This window comes from Trichosurus vulpecula, chromosome 9 (assembly GCF_011100635.1).
Source record: "Trichosurus vulpecula isolate mTriVul1 chromosome 9, mTriVul1.pri, whole genome shotgun sequence".
Lineage (NCBI taxonomy): Eukaryota > Metazoa > Chordata > Mammalia > Diprotodontia > Phalangeridae > Trichosurus > Trichosurus vulpecula.
Genome location: NC_050581.1, coordinates 5311383 through 5329704, shown reverse-complemented (window position 1 = coordinate 5329704; position 18322 = coordinate 5311383). Strand labels below are relative to the sequence as shown.

General features: G+C 40.6%; 1 protein-coding gene across 1 annotated transcript in view; it reads left to right on the top strand.

Moving 5' to 3' along the window:
• The window catches only part of LCMT1 (leucine carboxyl methyltransferase 1), an 87608-nt gene that overhangs the window by 60664 nt on the left and 8622 nt on the right, over positions 1–18322 (top strand). Inside the window, exons 7-9 of the mRNA XM_036739761.1 lie at positions 12393–12513; positions 14746–14847; positions 15845–15936. Coding sequence (XP_036595656.1) covers positions 12393–12513; positions 14746–14847; positions 15845–15936 — 315 coding nt within the window. The remainder of the gene's footprint in view (positions 1–12392; positions 12514–14745; positions 14848–15844; positions 15937–18322) is intronic.

Here is an 18322-nt window from a genome sequence, read left to right as displayed (position 1 = left end):
ATTGTCACCCCATTTCTACCCTCCTGCCCACTCCAAGATGGCATATATTCTGGTTGCCCCATTCCCCAGTCAGTCCTCCCTTCTCTCACCCCACTCCCCTCCCATCCCCTTTTCCCTTACTTTCTTGTAGGGCAAGATAAATTTCTATGCCCCATTGCCTGTGTATCTTATTTCCTAGTTGCATGCAAAAACTTTTTTTTATTTTGAACATCTGTTTTTAAAACTTAGAGATCCAAATTCTCTCCCCTCTTCCCTCCCCACCCACCCTCCCTAAGAAGGCTAGCAATTCAATATAGGCCACATGCGTAACATTATGTAAAACCCTTCCACAATACTCATGTTATGAAAGACTAACTATATTTTGCTCCTTCCTAACCTATCCCCCTTTGTTCAGTTTTCTCCCTTGACCCTGTCCCTTTTCCAAAGTGTTTGCTTTTGATTACCTCCACCCCCTATCTGCCCTCCCTTCTATCACTCCCCCTTTTTATCTTCTTCCTCCTTCTTTCCTGTGGGGTAAGATACCCAATTGAGTGTGTATGGTATTCCCTCCTCAGGCCAAATCTGATGAGAGCAAGATTCACTCATTCCCCCCTCACCTGCCCTCTCCCCTCCTCCCACAGAACTGATTCCTTTTGCCACCTTTATGCGAGATAATCCACCCCATTCTATCTCTCCCTTTCTTCCTCCCTCAATATCTTCCTCTCTCATCCCTTAATTTGATTTTATTTCTTTTAGATATCTTCCCTTCATCTTCAACTCACCCTGTGTCCGCTCGCGCGCTCTCTCTCTCTCTCTCTCTCTCTCTCTCTCTCTCTCTGTATATATATATATATATATACACATACATACATACATACATGCACATTCACACACACACACACACACACACACATATATATATATGCATATTCCTTTCAGCTACTATGATATTAAGGTCTCATGAATCATACACATCATCTTTCTATGTAGGAATGTAAACAAAACAGTTCCAATTTAGTAAGTCCCTTATGATTTCTCTTTCTTGTTTACCTTTTCATGCTTCTCTTGATTCTTGTGTTTGAAAGTCAAATTTTCTATTCAGTTCTGTTCTTTTCACTGAGAAAGCTTGAGAGTCCTCTATTTTATTGAAAATCCATATTTTGCCTTGGAGCATGATACTCAGTTTTGGTGGGTAGGTGATTCTAGGTTTTAATCCTAGCTCCATTGACCTCCGGAATATCGCATTCCAAGCCCTTCGATCCCTTAATGTAGAAGCTGCCAGATCTTGGGTTATTCTGATTGGGTTTCCACAGTACTCAAATTGTTTCTTTCTGTCTGCTTGCAATATTTTCTCCTTGATCTGGGAGCTCTGGAATTTGGCGACAGTATTCCTAGGAGTTTTCTTTTGGGGATCTTTTTCAGGAGGTGATTGTTTTCAGAGCTATTTCTACACAGCAAGCTCTGCCACACCAACTTTCCTCCTCCCCCAAGAACTGCCAACCCGGACTGCAACTCAGATCTAAGCAGCCTCTGCACTCCTGCTCTGATACGCCACTTAATTTTTCCCACCAGGTGGGCCTGGGGCCAGAAGCAACTGCAGCTGTAGCTCTGGAAGCAGCCTCAGAGCTGCACCACCTCTGCTGCCTCCGGGGTGGTGGCTGACCGCAAACTCCTTTCACTCTGTCCCCGCGGTTTTTTTCCCACTAACCTTCTCTATTGCCTTTGGTGTTTGTGGGTTGAGAAGTCTGGTAACTGCTGCAGTTCACTGATTCAGGGTGCTAAGGCCTGTTCCGCCTGGCTCCCAGTCTGGTTGGTCTGGGTGCAGCCCACGCTGGGCTCTGCTCCGCTCCTCTCCCAGCATGGTGTGATAGACCTTATCCTGGGACCATCCAAGCTGTTCTGGGCTGGAGCCCTGCTTCCCTCTGCTATTGTATGGGTTCTGCAGTTCTAGAATTTGTTCAGAGCCATTTTTATAGGTGTTTGGAGGGTCCTGAGGGAGAGCTTTAGGCAAGTCCCTGCTTTCCACTCATTAGTCTATTCTTTAAGGTGTTATTTTCTTCAGTATTTTTTTGGGTCTCCTTTAGCAAGTTGTTGACTTGTTTTTCATGGTTTTCTTGCATCTCTTTCATTTCTCTTCCCAGTTTTTCCTCTACTTCTCTTACTTGCTTTTCCAAATCCTTTTTGAGCTCTTCCATGGCCTGAGACCAATTCATATTTTTCTTGGAGGCTTTTGATGTAGGCTCTTTGACTTTGTTGACTTCTTCTGGCTGTATGTTTTGATCTTTTTCATCACCAAAAAAGGAATCTAGAGTTTGAGTGTGAGTTTGTTTTCGCTCCCTGTTCATGTGCCCAGCCAACTACTTGACCCTTGAGCTTTTTGTCAGGATATGACTGCTTGTAGAGTAGCGAGTACTTTGTCCCAAGCTTTAGGGTCCATGCGCTCCTGTTTTCAGAGCTACTTCTACGCCGCTGTCACCCCAGGCTCTGTCCAGTGCTCCTCCTCCCCCAAGAACTGCCAACCAGGACCGCAATCCAGATCCAAGCAGGGCACAACAAGACAACCTGCCTTTGTGCCTTCAAAGTGCTCCTTACATTCCTGCTCTGATCTGCTGCTAGATTCACTCCACCATGTGAGCCAGGGACTTGGGAAGCAGGAGCTTCCTGCTGCTGCCACCGCTAATGCTACACCACCTCCGCCACCCCCAGGGCTGGTGGCCAGATTGCTCTCGACCTAATCACTCAGTTTCCTGCTAACCTGCTCTTTGGCGTTTGTGGGTTGAAAAGTCTGGTAACTGCCACAGCTCACTGATTCATGGCCCGAAGGCCTGTTCTGCCGGCTGACTGTAGGTCTGGTCTGTCCTGTTGCGGCCCACATGGGGCTGCGCTCCGCTCCCAGCAGCATGCAATAGACCCTTCCTGGTGATCATCCAGGCTGTCCTGGGCTGGAGATCTGCTTCCCTCTGCTATTTTGTGGGTTCTGTAGCTCTAGAGTTTGTTCAGAGCCATTTTTTACAGGTGTTTGGAGGGATTCAGGGGAGAGCTTAAGCAAGTCCCTGCTTTCCAGCCACCATCTTGGCTCTGCCCCCTCCCCCTTGAGTTGTTTTGATTTGCTTTTTCACAAATTTAAAATGTTCTTTTATATAGCTTTTTGGTAGCTTGAGACTTTTCTTCTTTTGAGAACTTTTTTTTTTTTAAATATCCTTTTTAATCTTTAAAAAAAAATTTTATTCTATACTTAAACATGGAAAAAGGAAAAAGCATTTCCATAAAAAGAGCAGTACACAAAAAGTACTCTACATAAAAACATGCATCTCTGTTTCATATTCCTTTTTTTAAAAAGTATGTAATAAATTTTGCATATTACTTTCAAAACTGCCCTCCTAGTCTATGCTTCCTTCTAAACATCTGTTCTCTTCTGTTCACTTTTTAAAATGTCTTTTTTATGCATCATTATTGCTAACCTGTCTGACTCTTTGCACTGCCCCACCCCCCACTGAAAACCAAAAATAAAAAGAGAGAAAAAGAAAAAAAAGAGAAAAAAAAATCCTCCTTTTAGTAGGCATAGTCAAGCAAAATGAGTCCACAATGAGTCCCTGTCTGAAAATGTATGTCTTTGCACCTTGTATCTTTTATCTCTCTGTAGGGAAGAAGCTAACAAGCTTCATTAGAAGTCCTTTGGAGACATGGTTGGTTATATTGATCAGGATTCTTTAAGTTTTTCAAAGTTGTTTTTCTTTTCAGTGTTATCCTTGGGTAAATGGTTCTGGTTCTGTTTTTTTTTCATTCTGCATATGTTCAAACCACCTAGGTTTCTCTGAAATTGTCTCTTTCATCATTTCTTGGAGTCCAATATTCTATTACATTCATATGCCACAGTTGTATTCCCTAGTTGTGTAAGAGGCAATCTAAGACATTCTCTTAGGTTGTCATTCTTTTGTTTTTTCATATTTCATTTCAGAATCAGGAATTTGGTTTTGCTTATTTCTGTTTTTCTCCCAGTATTATCTTCCCTCCTAAGGTTTTCCCCTGCCACATCTCTGCCATCATTGCTTATTTGCTTAGTTTGATATATTTCTACACCATACTCCGTGTGTGTTTTCAACCCTCCTTTTCCCTTTCAGATAAGTGGGGTTTTCATCTGGTGCCCACCTTCACCTTTCCTCCATGTTTGTGTACTCTTCTAACAACCCAGATTATAAGGGATTGCAAATTCCACTCTTTTCTTCCTCCTTTCTACACTAGCATATTCTTTTTATATTCCTTTCTCTATTCCCTCTACAAATACTTAAAACAGAACCAATCTATTCCTCAGGACCCCTGGTTTTTTTCCCCTTTTTTAACTCCTTCAATACCTTTTGAAGACATTAAGGTTCTGAAAGGATACTTGTTTCTTCTGTCCTTTTTCGAATGTTAGCATCACTTCATCATAAAGCTCCGTCTGGTCGATAAAAATTTTTACTTTTTTAGGCTTCTTTGGGCTCTTGTGTTTGTATTTCAAAGTTCCTACTTAGCTCTGGTCTTTTCATGAGAAATGGTTGAAAGCCCTCTATTCCATTAAAAGTCCATTTTTCCCCTTAGCTTTGCAGTGTGTTATTTGTAAGCCTGTCTTTTTGGCCTCTTGAAATATTGTATGTCAGGATCTCTTTTATGCAGCTGCCAGGTCCTGTCTAACTGTAGTTCCTTGGTATTTGAACTACTTCTTTCAATATTCTTGCACTATTTTTTTCCTTGATGTGGTATGGCTGTGAGACATTTCTTTTTCAGATTCCTTTCAGGAAATGATCATTGGATTCTTTCTATGTCTTTTTGGCCTTATAATTCCAGTAAATCTGGGCAGTTTTTATTATTTCTTGAAATACAGTGTCCAGGCTTTTATTTTTAATCACGATTTTCAGGGAGTCCAGTGATTTATAAATGATCGCTCTCTGACCTGTGTATCAGATATAGTGTATCTTTTTAAAAATATTTTTCAGTGTTTTAATTTTTGTTCTAACATTTCTTGCTGTCACATAGAGCCATTAATTTCTCTCTTTGGTCTTTTCTAGTTTTCAGAGTCCATTTCCTGGGTAACATCTATAACTTTCTCTTCTAAGCCATTTATTCTCCTTTTATTTCTTCTCTGAAGATCTCTCTCTCTGTCTCTCTCTCTCTTCCTTTCTCCTTCTCTCTCTTTTCTCCTTCCTCCCTCTCTCTTTCTCTCCCTCACCCTCCCTTCCTTTCTCTCTCTCTCCCTTTCTTCAAGATATTCATGTGTTTGTGGGAAAATCTGTTTTTTCCTTTGAGTCGCTTACAGCTTGTTAGAGAGTTACTTTTGCCTTCTTTTGGCGATCTCTAGATTTATAATAATTTTTGATTGTGGTTGGCATTTTCTTTGAGTTAGTCATTTCTCTAGTTTTTGTTCCTTAAATGGGGCTTTGTGCCAGGGCCAGACTCTACACTCTACTATGTTTTTGGGTAAGGTTGTTGGCCTATGTGGTCTTGCCCTAAGTCCCTGGCATTCCTGTATTAACCTTCATTTTTAGGGGTTAGAACAAAGATCCCCCAGATCTTTGAGCTTTAGGATCTTCAGGGTTCTCTCTGCCATTGTAGGACAGTGTTAGCCAGCCCCTGGCTCTGGGCTGTCTGTCTGAGCGCAGAGCATCTGAGTGTTGCAACCCTGTACTTGGTCTATTGTAGCTTCCTCCTTCTGACAACCTTGGGATTTCCTCAGGAAACTTGCCTTTCTTTTTTGTTTGTTTGTTTGTTTGTTTTGGAGGGGGGAAGGCAGGGCAATTGGGGTTAAGTGACTTGCCCAAGGTCACACAGCTAGTAAGTGTGTCAAGTGTCTGAGGCCAGATTTGAACTCAGGTCCTCCTGACTGCAGGGCTGGTGCTGTACTCACGGTGCCGCCTAGCTGCCCCATGGAACTTGCCCTTCTTGCTGCCACTGGACACAGAGTCTTGTAGACCACAAGTATTCTGACTCTGATGATGCTGGGAAACCATCCTACCCTAATGCTATTGGAGGGCCCCCCCCCCCCTTTCCTATTGTCCATGAGCTTCTCTGTCTGACATTTTGTACGGTCACTTGCTGGAGTTTCACAGTGGATTTTTTGATCATTATTCGTTCTGGTGTAGATGTCAAGATTTTGCTTTTTCGGTGCTTGGTATTCTCATTCCTGTTCAAGCACTCACATGAAGGTCTGACTGTTTCACTCACCAGTTCTTTGAGTTTCCATGTCCTCACCTCCAGCATTGAATACAAAGTCCTCTGGCATATAAAAGTTGTCATAACCTGGCCTTTTCCTACGCCTCTAATCTTCTTATACCTTATTCCCCTCCATATATTCTGTGCTCCATAAATGTGGCCTACTTGCAGTTCCTTAAACATGCCCCCATCTCCTGTCTCCGTGCCTCTGCGGTGATTGTGTGTGCCTTGCGCCTGAAATGCCCAGCGCCCTCACCTCCACTTCTTCTTTTCCATGACTTCTTCAAGGCTCAGATTGAAGTTTCCTTTCTGCAAGACGCCTTTACTCATCCTCAAGTTGCTGCTTCCTTCATTTATTCTGTATAAATCTCGTATCTCCCTACTGAATTACATGTTGTTGACTCCATTAGAGAATGCATGCTTCCTGAGGGCAAGGGCTGATCTTTGCCTTTCTCTGCATCCCCATGATGTAGAACAGAGCCTGACACAGAGTAGGTGTTTAATGAGTGCTTCTTGACTAAAGGACTGAAGGTATGGGATGCAATGTATAATGGGCTGATGTTAATTTCTTTTTAGAATCTTTTCTTTTTGCTCTGAAGTGCCAGAATTTCCTTGGATTCACTAACTTGAAAACAAGAGCAGAAGCTAACCTTCTAACTGAACACTAAAATATTATTTACTTGGTTTTCCAAGAAACTTTTAACTAGTAAGTTAAGCTTATAGCATTTTCATAGTTGAAAGAGGATGTCTTAAAGGGATATAAAAGTCTTTTGTCTTTGAAGTAATGACAAGTAAGGATGGGGTGAAAGTAGTTTACTAAATCTAGAATATTTGTTGTAGTAGCTTCGAGCTTAAGAGCTGTATTTTGGGGACAACAAGTTAAAAATATGCTGTCATGCCTGCTGTGTCTTTTCAGTGAGCAGTTCTTACACTGCTTGTATCTCTAGTGACAATAACATTTTGTGTCTTTTGAAATTGAAATTATAAATCTTATTGTGGTGTAGGTGATCTTGGGTTCTTAAGGGCCATGACAGTGCAATGCACAACCCCTGACTGGTCTTTCTAGGTGGAAAGGCATCATATGTAGGCACAGATGCCTGAGGACAAGCCTAGCTAAGCCGGGTTGATTGCAAGTTAATGAATTTTTAGTGTACAGCAAGTCTCAAAGACTATTTACTGAGTTGTAGAAGGGGGTTCCTGTCTTCACTGATAGCAGGAAATATCCACACAATATCTACAGATTCCTAAAATTATGTAAGGTAACATTTTAAAATTCATTTTTCAATTAGTAAGCATTTATTTTCTCTCCTTCCCCTCCCCCCAACTTAAAAGGAAAACAAAGCCTTTGTAACATAAGCGTAGTCTAACACAAGAAATTCTCCCATTGTCTATTCCCTAAAATATATGTCTCATTTTGCATCTGAAACTACTACCTCTCTTTTTAGGTTCTGGAATAACATAAGTCATAAACTTTCTGAAATCATGGTTGGTCACTGCAGTGATTAGAAATCTGAAGTCTCGTAAAGACTTTGACTTTGACTTTACAACAGTTTCGTTTTTGTATAAATTTTTCTTCTGATTCTGCTCAGTTCACTATATCGGTTCATAATATCTTCCCAGGTTTCACTATTTCTTTTATAATTTCTTATGGCCACACAGTATTCTATAACATTCATATACCATAATTTGTTCAGCCATTCTCCAGTTGATGGGCACCTTGCTTCCACTTTTTTTCCACTACAAAAAGCATTGCTATTATATTGTAATATTTTATTTTACAGATTATTTGGCTCTTTTCTGCATTATTCCAGCTAGAGTTCTTTTGCTTACTGAACTTGCCCCTTTTAAAAAGAGCTAAGTTATTTGAATACTTTAAAATTGAACCTATAGAAAACAGAATAGCGAATTTGAAAAGAATTTAATCAGGAAGGGTAACAAAAATATAAAACATTTTCTTTCCATGTATAAAACATTGTGTTTCTGTATTTGGGATTTTCTGCATGCACTACTTATATAGTGACCTTAGGAAAACCAAAAATTAAAGAAATTGATGAAAGAGCAGCTAAAACAATCAAGATTTCTGTTCTGTTACAGCAGGATGAAATAAGCTTTGAATCTTATTTTAGGAGATAAGAGCTGAGAATATATTAAGATTGATGCTTTATGTAATTATAAAGAATAAAGAGGGTGACTCTCAAATATTCATCAGTTACAAAAGTGTTGGAACTAGAGGGCATCCCTTGAAGATGCAGAGGAATAAGGTTAGGAAAGTTAAAGGAAGAAATTATTATAACCAGGGAATTGGAATTCATTATCCCTGCCCAGTAGTTAGTCCTGGCAGGAAGGATGAATATGGTTAAAAAGAGTTAAGTTCGTAAATAACCCATAGTGGGGTATTAAGAGAAACCAGGATGTTTTTATGCAGACATACCCTCTTAACATTTGACTTTGGTTTCAAGATACCTGTGCCCTTCCAAAGTACATGCCTTGGTGCTTCTTTCTTTGAGTGCTTAAGCAGTTTGAGCTAGATATCAAAGGCAGGCAGCTTTGCAATGTCTTTAGAAAGAATTGTTTTATTATTACTAATCCACATTTGCATTCTTCTACATTATTCTACATATGATATATTTACTAGAGGTCCTTCAAAAAAGAAAAAAAGACAAAAATTATATAGTTGAAGGAATTTTTGTTGCGTTTTAGTCCCAAAGGAAGGACCTCATCTGTCTTAACTAGTTTTTTCTATGCTTCAAGGATTCTGTTCTTCTGTACGCCTTATTTTAACAGTTCTACTGGGAGTTTTTGAATTAAGTTGCTGACATTTCTTGAAGTGTCACACTTTTGTTAGGGTTGCCTGCTTCCTCCCCTTCTCCTCTCCCTGTTTGCTAAGACATTCACTGTTGGGAAACTAAAAAATTATTTTCATTTAGCCTTTTCATATTTCTGCTGAAAGTCTGGTTCAGTCAGTCATCCACATTACTTTAACTAATGCCTAAAAGTAAAGGCGGCCTGAACTAAAAATGTTAACTTTCGCTCCCAAAGCGCTCAGATTTGACTCTAGATAAATGTAGACTATGTTTTGGAAACTATTAAAATGTTTAGTCTCAGGAAACTCAGCTGTTGTGGGCTAATTCTCTTGCATTGTAGCCGTAGTCTCTTTAATTCTGTTTCTTTATTTGTAAAATAGGATTGATAAACATTGCCTGTTAAAATAATAGTGAAGTTCTGTATGGCAGAATCACAAACTTGTCCTCACACACCATCTAGTCCTCTCTCTTCCTGTGCTTGAAGATCTCTCACCAGAGAGAGACCACTACCTTTCATCAAGACAGAAGGGGTGGTCTTTTCCACAATGTAACAATGGCAAAATGGAGTGCTACCATGAGGTATGGTCAGCGTTCACACTGTGCAAGACTTGGGGCCTCAGACCTCATACCTAGGTGTATAGAACACCTCACTTCTCTCAGGATTTGCTCACTCCTATACCCTGCTGTCGTACCCACAGGTTAAGCTCCCAGAGGCAGAGCACCACCCCCACATAGTTACCTTTAAAGGTTCTAGGAATAATTCAGTTGAGAAGGGGACATTTGTCCTGTTCAGCACTCTAGATCTTGAACCCCCATTTAGTCAATGGATATCACATCCTTCTACCAATGAACTTTATGTCTGTGATAAAGAGTGGGCACTCACTTATAAACATAAGGAATGAAAATTCATGTACAGTCTTCAGTGTTACTGGTCCATTCAGGCACATGTACATTATATGAAACTGCTTCTCTTTTTACTGCTTGACTGTTAGTCCTCACCTCTTCAGCTAGGGAAATCTTTCCTACTTGAATAAGCCCTTTTAATTAACTATCCACCCTTAAAAGAACATTTAGAAAGTATTATCTCCTACTGAGAAAAATAGTTCCCTTTAAGTTAAAAAATTGCAAGGTTCATCAAACCAACTGTCTCTGAGCTGTATATAGTTAGTCAGTTATCTGAATGCTGCGTGGTCCACTCACAACTGTGCTCACAGCAGCTCAGTTCAGCTCAGGTTCCTTCTTCAAACAAGTTTACCAGGATAACCATAGAAACTACAAGATCCCATGCTGCTTTTCCTTCTCTATCCATAGGTGGCATTAGAGAGCACCTGGTGCTTAAGAAAAGCTTCCCCTTTTCCCAATCCTAGGTGGCATTGCCAGCATTGGAACTCTTGGTTAATGAATCAGATCTTTTTTCTGACCAATCAGGAATCACTCAATTAAAGCCTGGTTTCAGTCCGCCCCCTCAGAAGCTGCCTAGTGTACCCCGTACCTAACCAGAATCCCTACCAGGTTTGGCTTAAAAGACTTTGAGGGAGGTAGGACAGAACCTGCTACGTTCCATGGCTACTCTTGGGTAGTTCTAATTGTTTGGAAATTTTTCCTCAATAAAATCCTAAACCCAGCTCTTCTTAACTTCTGCCTGTACTAGTTCTGTTTCTTAGGCCCTAGCAGAACAATGCTGATCTCTCTTCCACATGACAGCCTTTTATCATATGGCTTTCTTCTTCACACTAACCATCCCCAGTCTTTTCACGTTATCTTAATACGGCGTGTTCTTGGAACCTACCATCTGACCACCTGCTTCTGGACTGAGTTTAACTTATTAATGACTTCCGTAAAATGTGGTACCCAGAACCGGACAGTTTTCTAGACAAAGTACAGCAGGACTATGCTAGATACCATGTGCATCTTAATGCAGCCCAAGATTACCCGAATTTTTTTGCGGGGGGGAACTGCCGTATCATTTGACTCATTTTGAATTAGTCCTTTTTTAGACAAACTCCTGTTTGTCCACACCTCCCTCTTGTATTGCTGAAATTGATTTATTCGAACACATGTGTAAGACCTGATATTTCTTCCTATTAAATTTCGCCTTATTAAAATTAGCCTGACATTTTAGCCGTCGTCGCTCTGTCATTCAGGTAATCCAGATTTGTGCAATTAGGTTAGGAGATAGATACACACGTGCACATGTATGCGTATATACATCCATACATACATATATCTGTACATATACGTACACGCTTTGGTTGATGATAAAGGTTCAGCAGCTGGGGTGCCCCCCTAGAGGTCTCCTTCCAAGTTGACCTTGATCCGTTAATGACTATTTATGCCGCTTAGAAGTGGTTTCGAGATTTCTTGTCACAGTATCATTTCTGCCTAGAAACGGGTAGTTCTCATATTGACAAGCCTTGGGAAACTGTGTCATGTCCTGTTACACGCCCTAGGAAGGTAGCCGACTTCTCTTGTTCTCCCAGAATGGACAGTTGGTTCATTACCCCTCAGCAGAGAATGCCTTACTGCCGCGGTTTATCACTTTACCTTCTGACCTTTACCTGAAGCTTCTGGGCCATCTTGGAAAGACAGGTAGCTGTTTCCTACTTTGTTTTCTCTTGTATGTCACAGCGTTTGTTTTTCTGTCCAGTCGTTTTTAGAAGCATCATCTGTAGTCCTCTTTCTTCTGCTAGTAACCTTTGTGGCCAATTCTTCAGAAGAGTGCGTTTTCCCTATTTGTAAAATGAGGAGGTGGATGATCTCAGGGTTTTCTTCCAGCACATGATGGTACAGTGGAAAGAACCCATAGTTTGAAATTAGAGGATTCAGATTCAGGACCTCTGGCTTTTTTTCTTGGTTTTTCCACTGATGTCCTGCCGCTTTAAGAAGGAGCATTTCGTCCTTTCTGATGGCCTGCGGCGTGTGGAGGCATCCTTGAGCCCTTGCGTATCCTGTCTTCTAGGAGGGGGGTTCCCTTTGCTCTCTATATTTTTGGAAGGATCATCCTTAGTCCTTTCTCTTCTGCTTGCTCTCTTTTACCGCTTGGTCAAGTCACTCGATTTCCCTGAGCCTTTTCCTCATCTATAAAATGAGGGGATTCAACATCATCTATGCTCCCTTAGACTTTCAAATCTATTGTACTATGATTATAGCCTTTGGTTTTATATGCGGAAGGATTCAGCAAGCCAAGGTGTCAGGTAACGTGCGATGAATCGTTTCCGTAGCTTACTGTTCCCGTGTATTTCCACATGTTGACAGAAGCCTTTACTTTTGATGATACTTATTTATTGTAATCAGGTTTACTATGATACTTTGATACTTGGTTAAATCCTACTAGTTTCCTTGTGATAAGAACTGCCCTCTGTTGGTCAACATGTGTTAATCCAAATTGATTAAAATAGCTAAATTTTTTTTTCCTCTCTTAAGATTTCCAACTCTGCTGATAGCAGAATGTGTACTGGTTTACATGACACCGGAGCAATCAGCAAGTCTTATAAAATGGGCAGCCAACACCTTTGAAACAGCGATGTTCATAAACTACGAACAGGTAACAATCTGCAATGGTATGGACTTTGTGCAGAATCCCAGTGGGCATTTATCCCTTCCCTTCCTTGTTCTCCTTTTCCATGTACTCTTTCTGTTTTCTCTACCAATATTCTTAGGTGTTTGGCATCTTAAAAAACAGCTTTCCTCATCATGTTGCAGTCAACACCAATCCCTTCTTGAATCTTCTTGCTGTGGCTTCCATGACACTTTCTTTTCTCATGTCAGGTGGTTCTTCATTTACTCTTCTGACTTTCTCTCTTTCTCTCTTTTCCTGACTCTTACTCCTACCCTCTATCTGTGCATGTCCACTCAGATTGTTTCTCTGCTGCCCTTCCTTTGTCACCCAGAATGTCTGTGACTTTTTTTATCCATACTTCCAAATCTGTATCATTTGCTCTGTCCTAGGTAGCCACGTACTACCTGGACTTTACTTCTGGCTTTTCCAGCGATTAGCTGTTTTACATTTGAGATGTCAGTTAACTTTTTTTATCATCTCTAAATTATGGAGCTTCACTTTGTATTCTTTAAGGTTCCTCTCAGCTCTCAGATTCTTTGTTTCTGCACTCCAAAGGCTTACCAGAACCTCAGATTCCACACATCTGAAATCAGACTTCCTCCTCCCACCACCCTTCCCAGTGCTGACTTCTTTTCCTGATTCTCCCACTTTTGTCATTGGCAACATTATTCTCCTGGATGAGAAGCTTTTAAGTTATTTTTTAATCTTCACCTTTCATCCTTACTATCCTCTGTGCTATGTCTAGCTTTTCCCCAGGTCCTGGGAATTTTTTGCAGTAGCTCTCAGATTTTCCTTTTTGTTCTCTGTTTCCTTTGCTGTAGTTCTAGATAAGATCGTTATCTTCCTAACTGATCTCTCCTATTTAATCCTCCTGAAAGACTATTTTTATCAGATATCTTTTTTTTGTATTTAAAAACCTATTGCCAATAGAATCAAAGCTAAAACCCCCCACCCAGCTTGGCTCTCTAGACATTCCATAAATCATCCCCGTCCTCTCCAGCTAACCTTATTTTCTACTAATTCCTTCTTGAGCACCTCCATTCCACTGAGACTGCTTGTTCTCAGGTTGTTCCCACTGCATGGACTGTCCTCTCTTCTCTGCTGTCCAAATTAAACCAGTCCTTTAGAGCTCAAGTTCCACCTCTTGCACCAAAGCCTTCTCTGTTACCATAAAACACATTGATTATTGTTTGTAACTTTCCATTTAGGTTTTAATTTTCTGCTCCCTTGTATCATATTGTTGTCCAGTTCCATGTACGTCTGTCTTGTCTGTCTAATTAAATTATAATCTTATAATCAGAGACTTTTTATGTCTCCCATGGACTGTAGCACATTGCCTTCAACTGTTAGGGGCTCAGTAAATACACAATTGATCAACAGTTAGCCCTTTAAGGAGCTTTTCTTCTCTTTTTGTATTCCCCATTGTGCCTGGCACTATGCATAATAAATATTGGAGTAAATACCGAATGCATCAGTGGTAGTTGCATGTGCTAAGGTCAGATTCCTCAGATTCTTAGTATGTGCTTTTTAATCCGAGTTAGTTTCATGTACTTCACTGTTAGAAACACTAGACTTATTAATATGAATGGAGAGGTAAAAAGTTGCGAAGTATAAGGTGGGTTATTTTATAGGAAAATCATTTGCTAGTGGAAATTAAGAATTATGACTTTAACTAGAACTAGTCCTGTCATAGTGAATCCTTGGGAAAATGTAATAAGAAGGAAAATGTTTTGAGTTTTTTGCCAAAATTTAATTATGTTTAAAGGTTTTGCTCCCTAATGACTTCAGTTAAATCTGAGTATTTTTTGTTGAAAGACTTAAAATTCTAGGCAGTAGGTTTGGACACATCCAAGTAGGAAAAATGAGAGCTCCTTTTATGGCTCTGAAATAAATATTCAATAAAAACAAGTTGGAGTTTTTAAACAGTGATACACCTTTAATGGTCATATGGGCTGCTGGTAATGATAGGTAGATGTGTTTCCTTTTTTCGCCTGTGAATTTTGGATTAAAGTAGTCAGTCATCTACTTGAGCGTCATATTAATGAATAGTCTTATTGAGAACTTCAATAGAGGGACTATGGATTGAAGACATTTAAGGCAGCTATATTACTTCCTTCATGGGAGGCACCAGTTTGTAATTTGTCTACCTAACACTTTCCCTCAACTTAATTTTAAAATCCTTCTTGTAATGCCCTGATTAATTTTCTCTCATTCTAGGTTAATATGGATGATAAGTTTGGGCAGATCATGGTTGAGAACCTTCGAAGGAGACAGTGTGACCTGGCTGGAGTTGAAACCTGCAAATCTTTAGACTCTCAGGTTGGAACAACAAAGCATTAATAGAGTTTTTGTTAGCAAAGGCCAGTTTCCCATTCCCAGATAAAATAAGTTTAGGAGTTTCCCAAATACCTAATTTTCTAAGCAGTCTCATATCTGTGTAAACAAAAGAGGATAATGCGGTAGCTCTTATAATATTTTTCTGTGGTTGATTTCATGTATTTCTAGTAAAATCTTATAACCAATGTACCTTTTATGAATAAAGACACAGTTAAATTTTTGTGGGAAATGTAAAAATGGTTGTATAGTGAAAATTAGGTACCTGTAGCATAGTGGATGTAGAGCTGGCCTTAGAGCCAAGAAGACCTGAGTTCAGGTCCCACTTCTGACACATAATGGCTCTGTGACCCTGGTTAAATTATTGAACCTCTCAGGGCTCTAGGCAAGCCTCTTAAGACCATAAGTCACAAAGGAGGTGCTGACTTGCATTGGCAGAGGGAAATTTGTAATCAGAGAGTTACTTCTCTATACCTACCCTGCAGTGAAAATACCTGTGTGTGTGTGTGTGAAAGATATGCCTATTTTCTGTCTAAGTGTTTAATGTACCCACGTGCCTAGGCCCTCCCTTCATTTTATATGATCCTCATTTTAACAGTGAAGTACCTGAGTCTGACATAAATCAAATGACTATCCCAGTTAATTCATAGTTAGTTGAACCCGAGGCATTAATCCAGAGAACAATATGGGGCAATTTCTAATCAGGTACTAAATTGCATGGTGTGGACTTTGAGGACTATTGGAATTCAGAAAGCAGTGATCAGTAGAGGCTGGAGCAGACTTGTGAAAGGAGGTCGTTTCTCAGGAAACGGATGATGATTTAAAAACTCTTATGTGCTCAGAACGCAAGCACCTTGAGGCCAGGGACTACTGAATTTTTGTCTTTGTATCACACCCTCATTTAACACAGTGCACATAGTAGGTGCTTAAGAGTATTTGAATTGAATTGATCTTCTGTTTTATCTGCACTTGCACGTTCCAGAAACAACGTCTGCTGTCAAACGGATGGGAGAAAGCTTCTGCCGTCGACATGATGGAATTATACACCAATCTGCCTCGGGCTGAAGTGAGCAGGTATTGATACCATCCTTTTTCGTAAGTGGAAATCTCTTCCAGGTGGCATTTCTTTGGTAGTTCATTGTGTATTTGTACTGTATAAGTTTTTTTCTCTATTAGAATTTTGTTATTTATGACTGTCCATGCTCCCCACTCCAACACACACCTTATTTCTTTGTTAAATCTTTTAATGTGAAAAGAACTAAGAAAGTAGGTTTTGAAATAAGTAACTGCTAACTTAAAGGAAACCTCTCTAAACATCTCTAGAGAAATTCATTAGCTGTTATTTGAAAGTTTCTGCCAACCAGATTTTGTGTTGTTTAGTCATTTATAGTCTTGTCTGAGTCTTTGTGACTCCTTTTGGGGTTTTCTTGGCAAAGATACTGGAGTAGTTTGCTATTTCCTTCTCCAGCTCATTTTAGAGCCGAGGAAACTGAGGCAGACAGGGTTAAGTGTCTTGCTTATGGTCACACAGCTAGTGTCTGAGGCTAGATTGGCATTCGGGTCTTCCATACTTCAGGCCTGGCACTCTTACCTGTCAACCAGATTATTTCAGTCAAACAGTCATATGTGGAAATATCCCAAAGCAACACTTGGAATGGAAGTAATTAGTAAATCCCATAGCTTCTAGAAAGTCACCAGTAGTTTTAGCCAAGTCAGTCAGCAGCCAGCCCTTTATTGATCACTTCACCATGTGCAAAGCACTCCATTAAGGCCTGGAGATACAAAGCAAGAAGTTCACATTCTAATGGTTATGAACTCACAATTTTACCCTGAGTGCCACTAAGGAAAGACAAAGAATTACAACATCTTACAGTTAAAGGGACCTCACATGTCATCCAGTTTACCCCTTGTTTGATCCAGTTGTGCCATCTTCAACATTCTCAACAAGTTGTCATCCAGCGTTCACTTGAACGCATCTTGTCTCTTACTACCTCTGTGAGCAGCTGTTTTCAATTTGGGACCGCTCTAGTTATTAGAAATTTCTTTTTTCTTACGTTGAACTAAGGTATGCCTGCCTGCAACAGTTCTGCCTTTAAGGACCATGCAGAATAATTCTCATTCGTCTGAGTGACACCTCCTTTGATGTATTTGGAGATCATTCTCTTGTCTCTTCTTAAAGTCTTATCTTCTCTAGCTAAGTTCTTCAGAATACCCTCACCCTCCTGGTTGCTGCCTCTGTTTATCATCGTCCCTCTGAAAAGGAATGCCGTGCTTCAGAAGTGGAGTCATCAAGGCAGAGGACAGTGGGACTGTCCCCTCCCTAATTCTAAGTACTCTGCTTCTAAAATCTAGTGACTGGAGCCTATGGAGAGACTTGTAGTTTTATTACCTTTAGCAGATGTCGCCTGCTTTCTTTCTTCCCACCTTCCTTCGGGCAGTAATTTAGAAAAGTAGGCTTTTCTACCTAAGATACCATCAACTGCAGGTTCCCTGATTCATCTTTTGATTCTCTCTTTTCAATAACCTGAGTAGCATCCTTGGTTTATAAGAAGTGGCCTGGCTGCCTAATAGAATTAACTCCTTGACTTGAGTATTTCCTTTCTCCTGCCCCTTCCCCCAAGTCAACAGTTATTTGAGCCCCTGCTATGTGTACAGGTCCATCCTAGGCACATTCCCAGTCTAGGCCCTAGATCCCCAAGTGTGAGGATGCAGCCAAGGGCAGAGTGGATAATGTGCTGGGCTTGGAGTCGGGAAGTCCTGAGTTTGAATCCTGCCACAGACACTGCTGGGTGACTCTGGGCAAGTCCCTTCGCTTCTCAGCTTCAGTTTCTTCATCTGCGAAAGGGGGATGATATCACCTACTTCACAGGGTTGTTGTGAGAATCACAGAAGATTATGGATGTAATGGGCTTTGTTTATTTTAAGGCACTGCATAGATGCTAGCTGTTAGCTTTTATTGCATGTAACTTTTAAAAAAATGTTATATTGGTCCTCTTTTTTCATGCTGTCATCCCTCCCATCGGCTCATTCCCCTCACCCATTAGGGAAGGAGTGCAGAGAGACACCCTGACTATGTCTGCAGTACTTACAGAGGGCACCGGTGGTTGTTAAATGGTGAAATCACAGTAGCCCTGAGGCTGAAGCAGGTGGTGATTTTTAAAAATAAACATAAAGAAATAGGCCCGGGAAGCATTTTGCTCCCAATAGCTCTGTGAGGCGTGGGAAATTCAGGACTCACAGAAGGGAACTGGCTTGGCTGAGATCCTGTGGCTAGTAAGTGTCAGGGCTGGGAGTCAGAACTAGGCCTCCTTAATTCTGACCTCGTTTTCTTTGTTACCCAGTGTGGCCTTTTTCCTTTGCTTTGCCCTTAAGATGGAAATGCTAGAATGCTTTTTGGACCCCCGTGGATACTGTGTAGACAACTGGCTGGTTCTCGCTTCTGGTGGAGAGCGCAATGGTG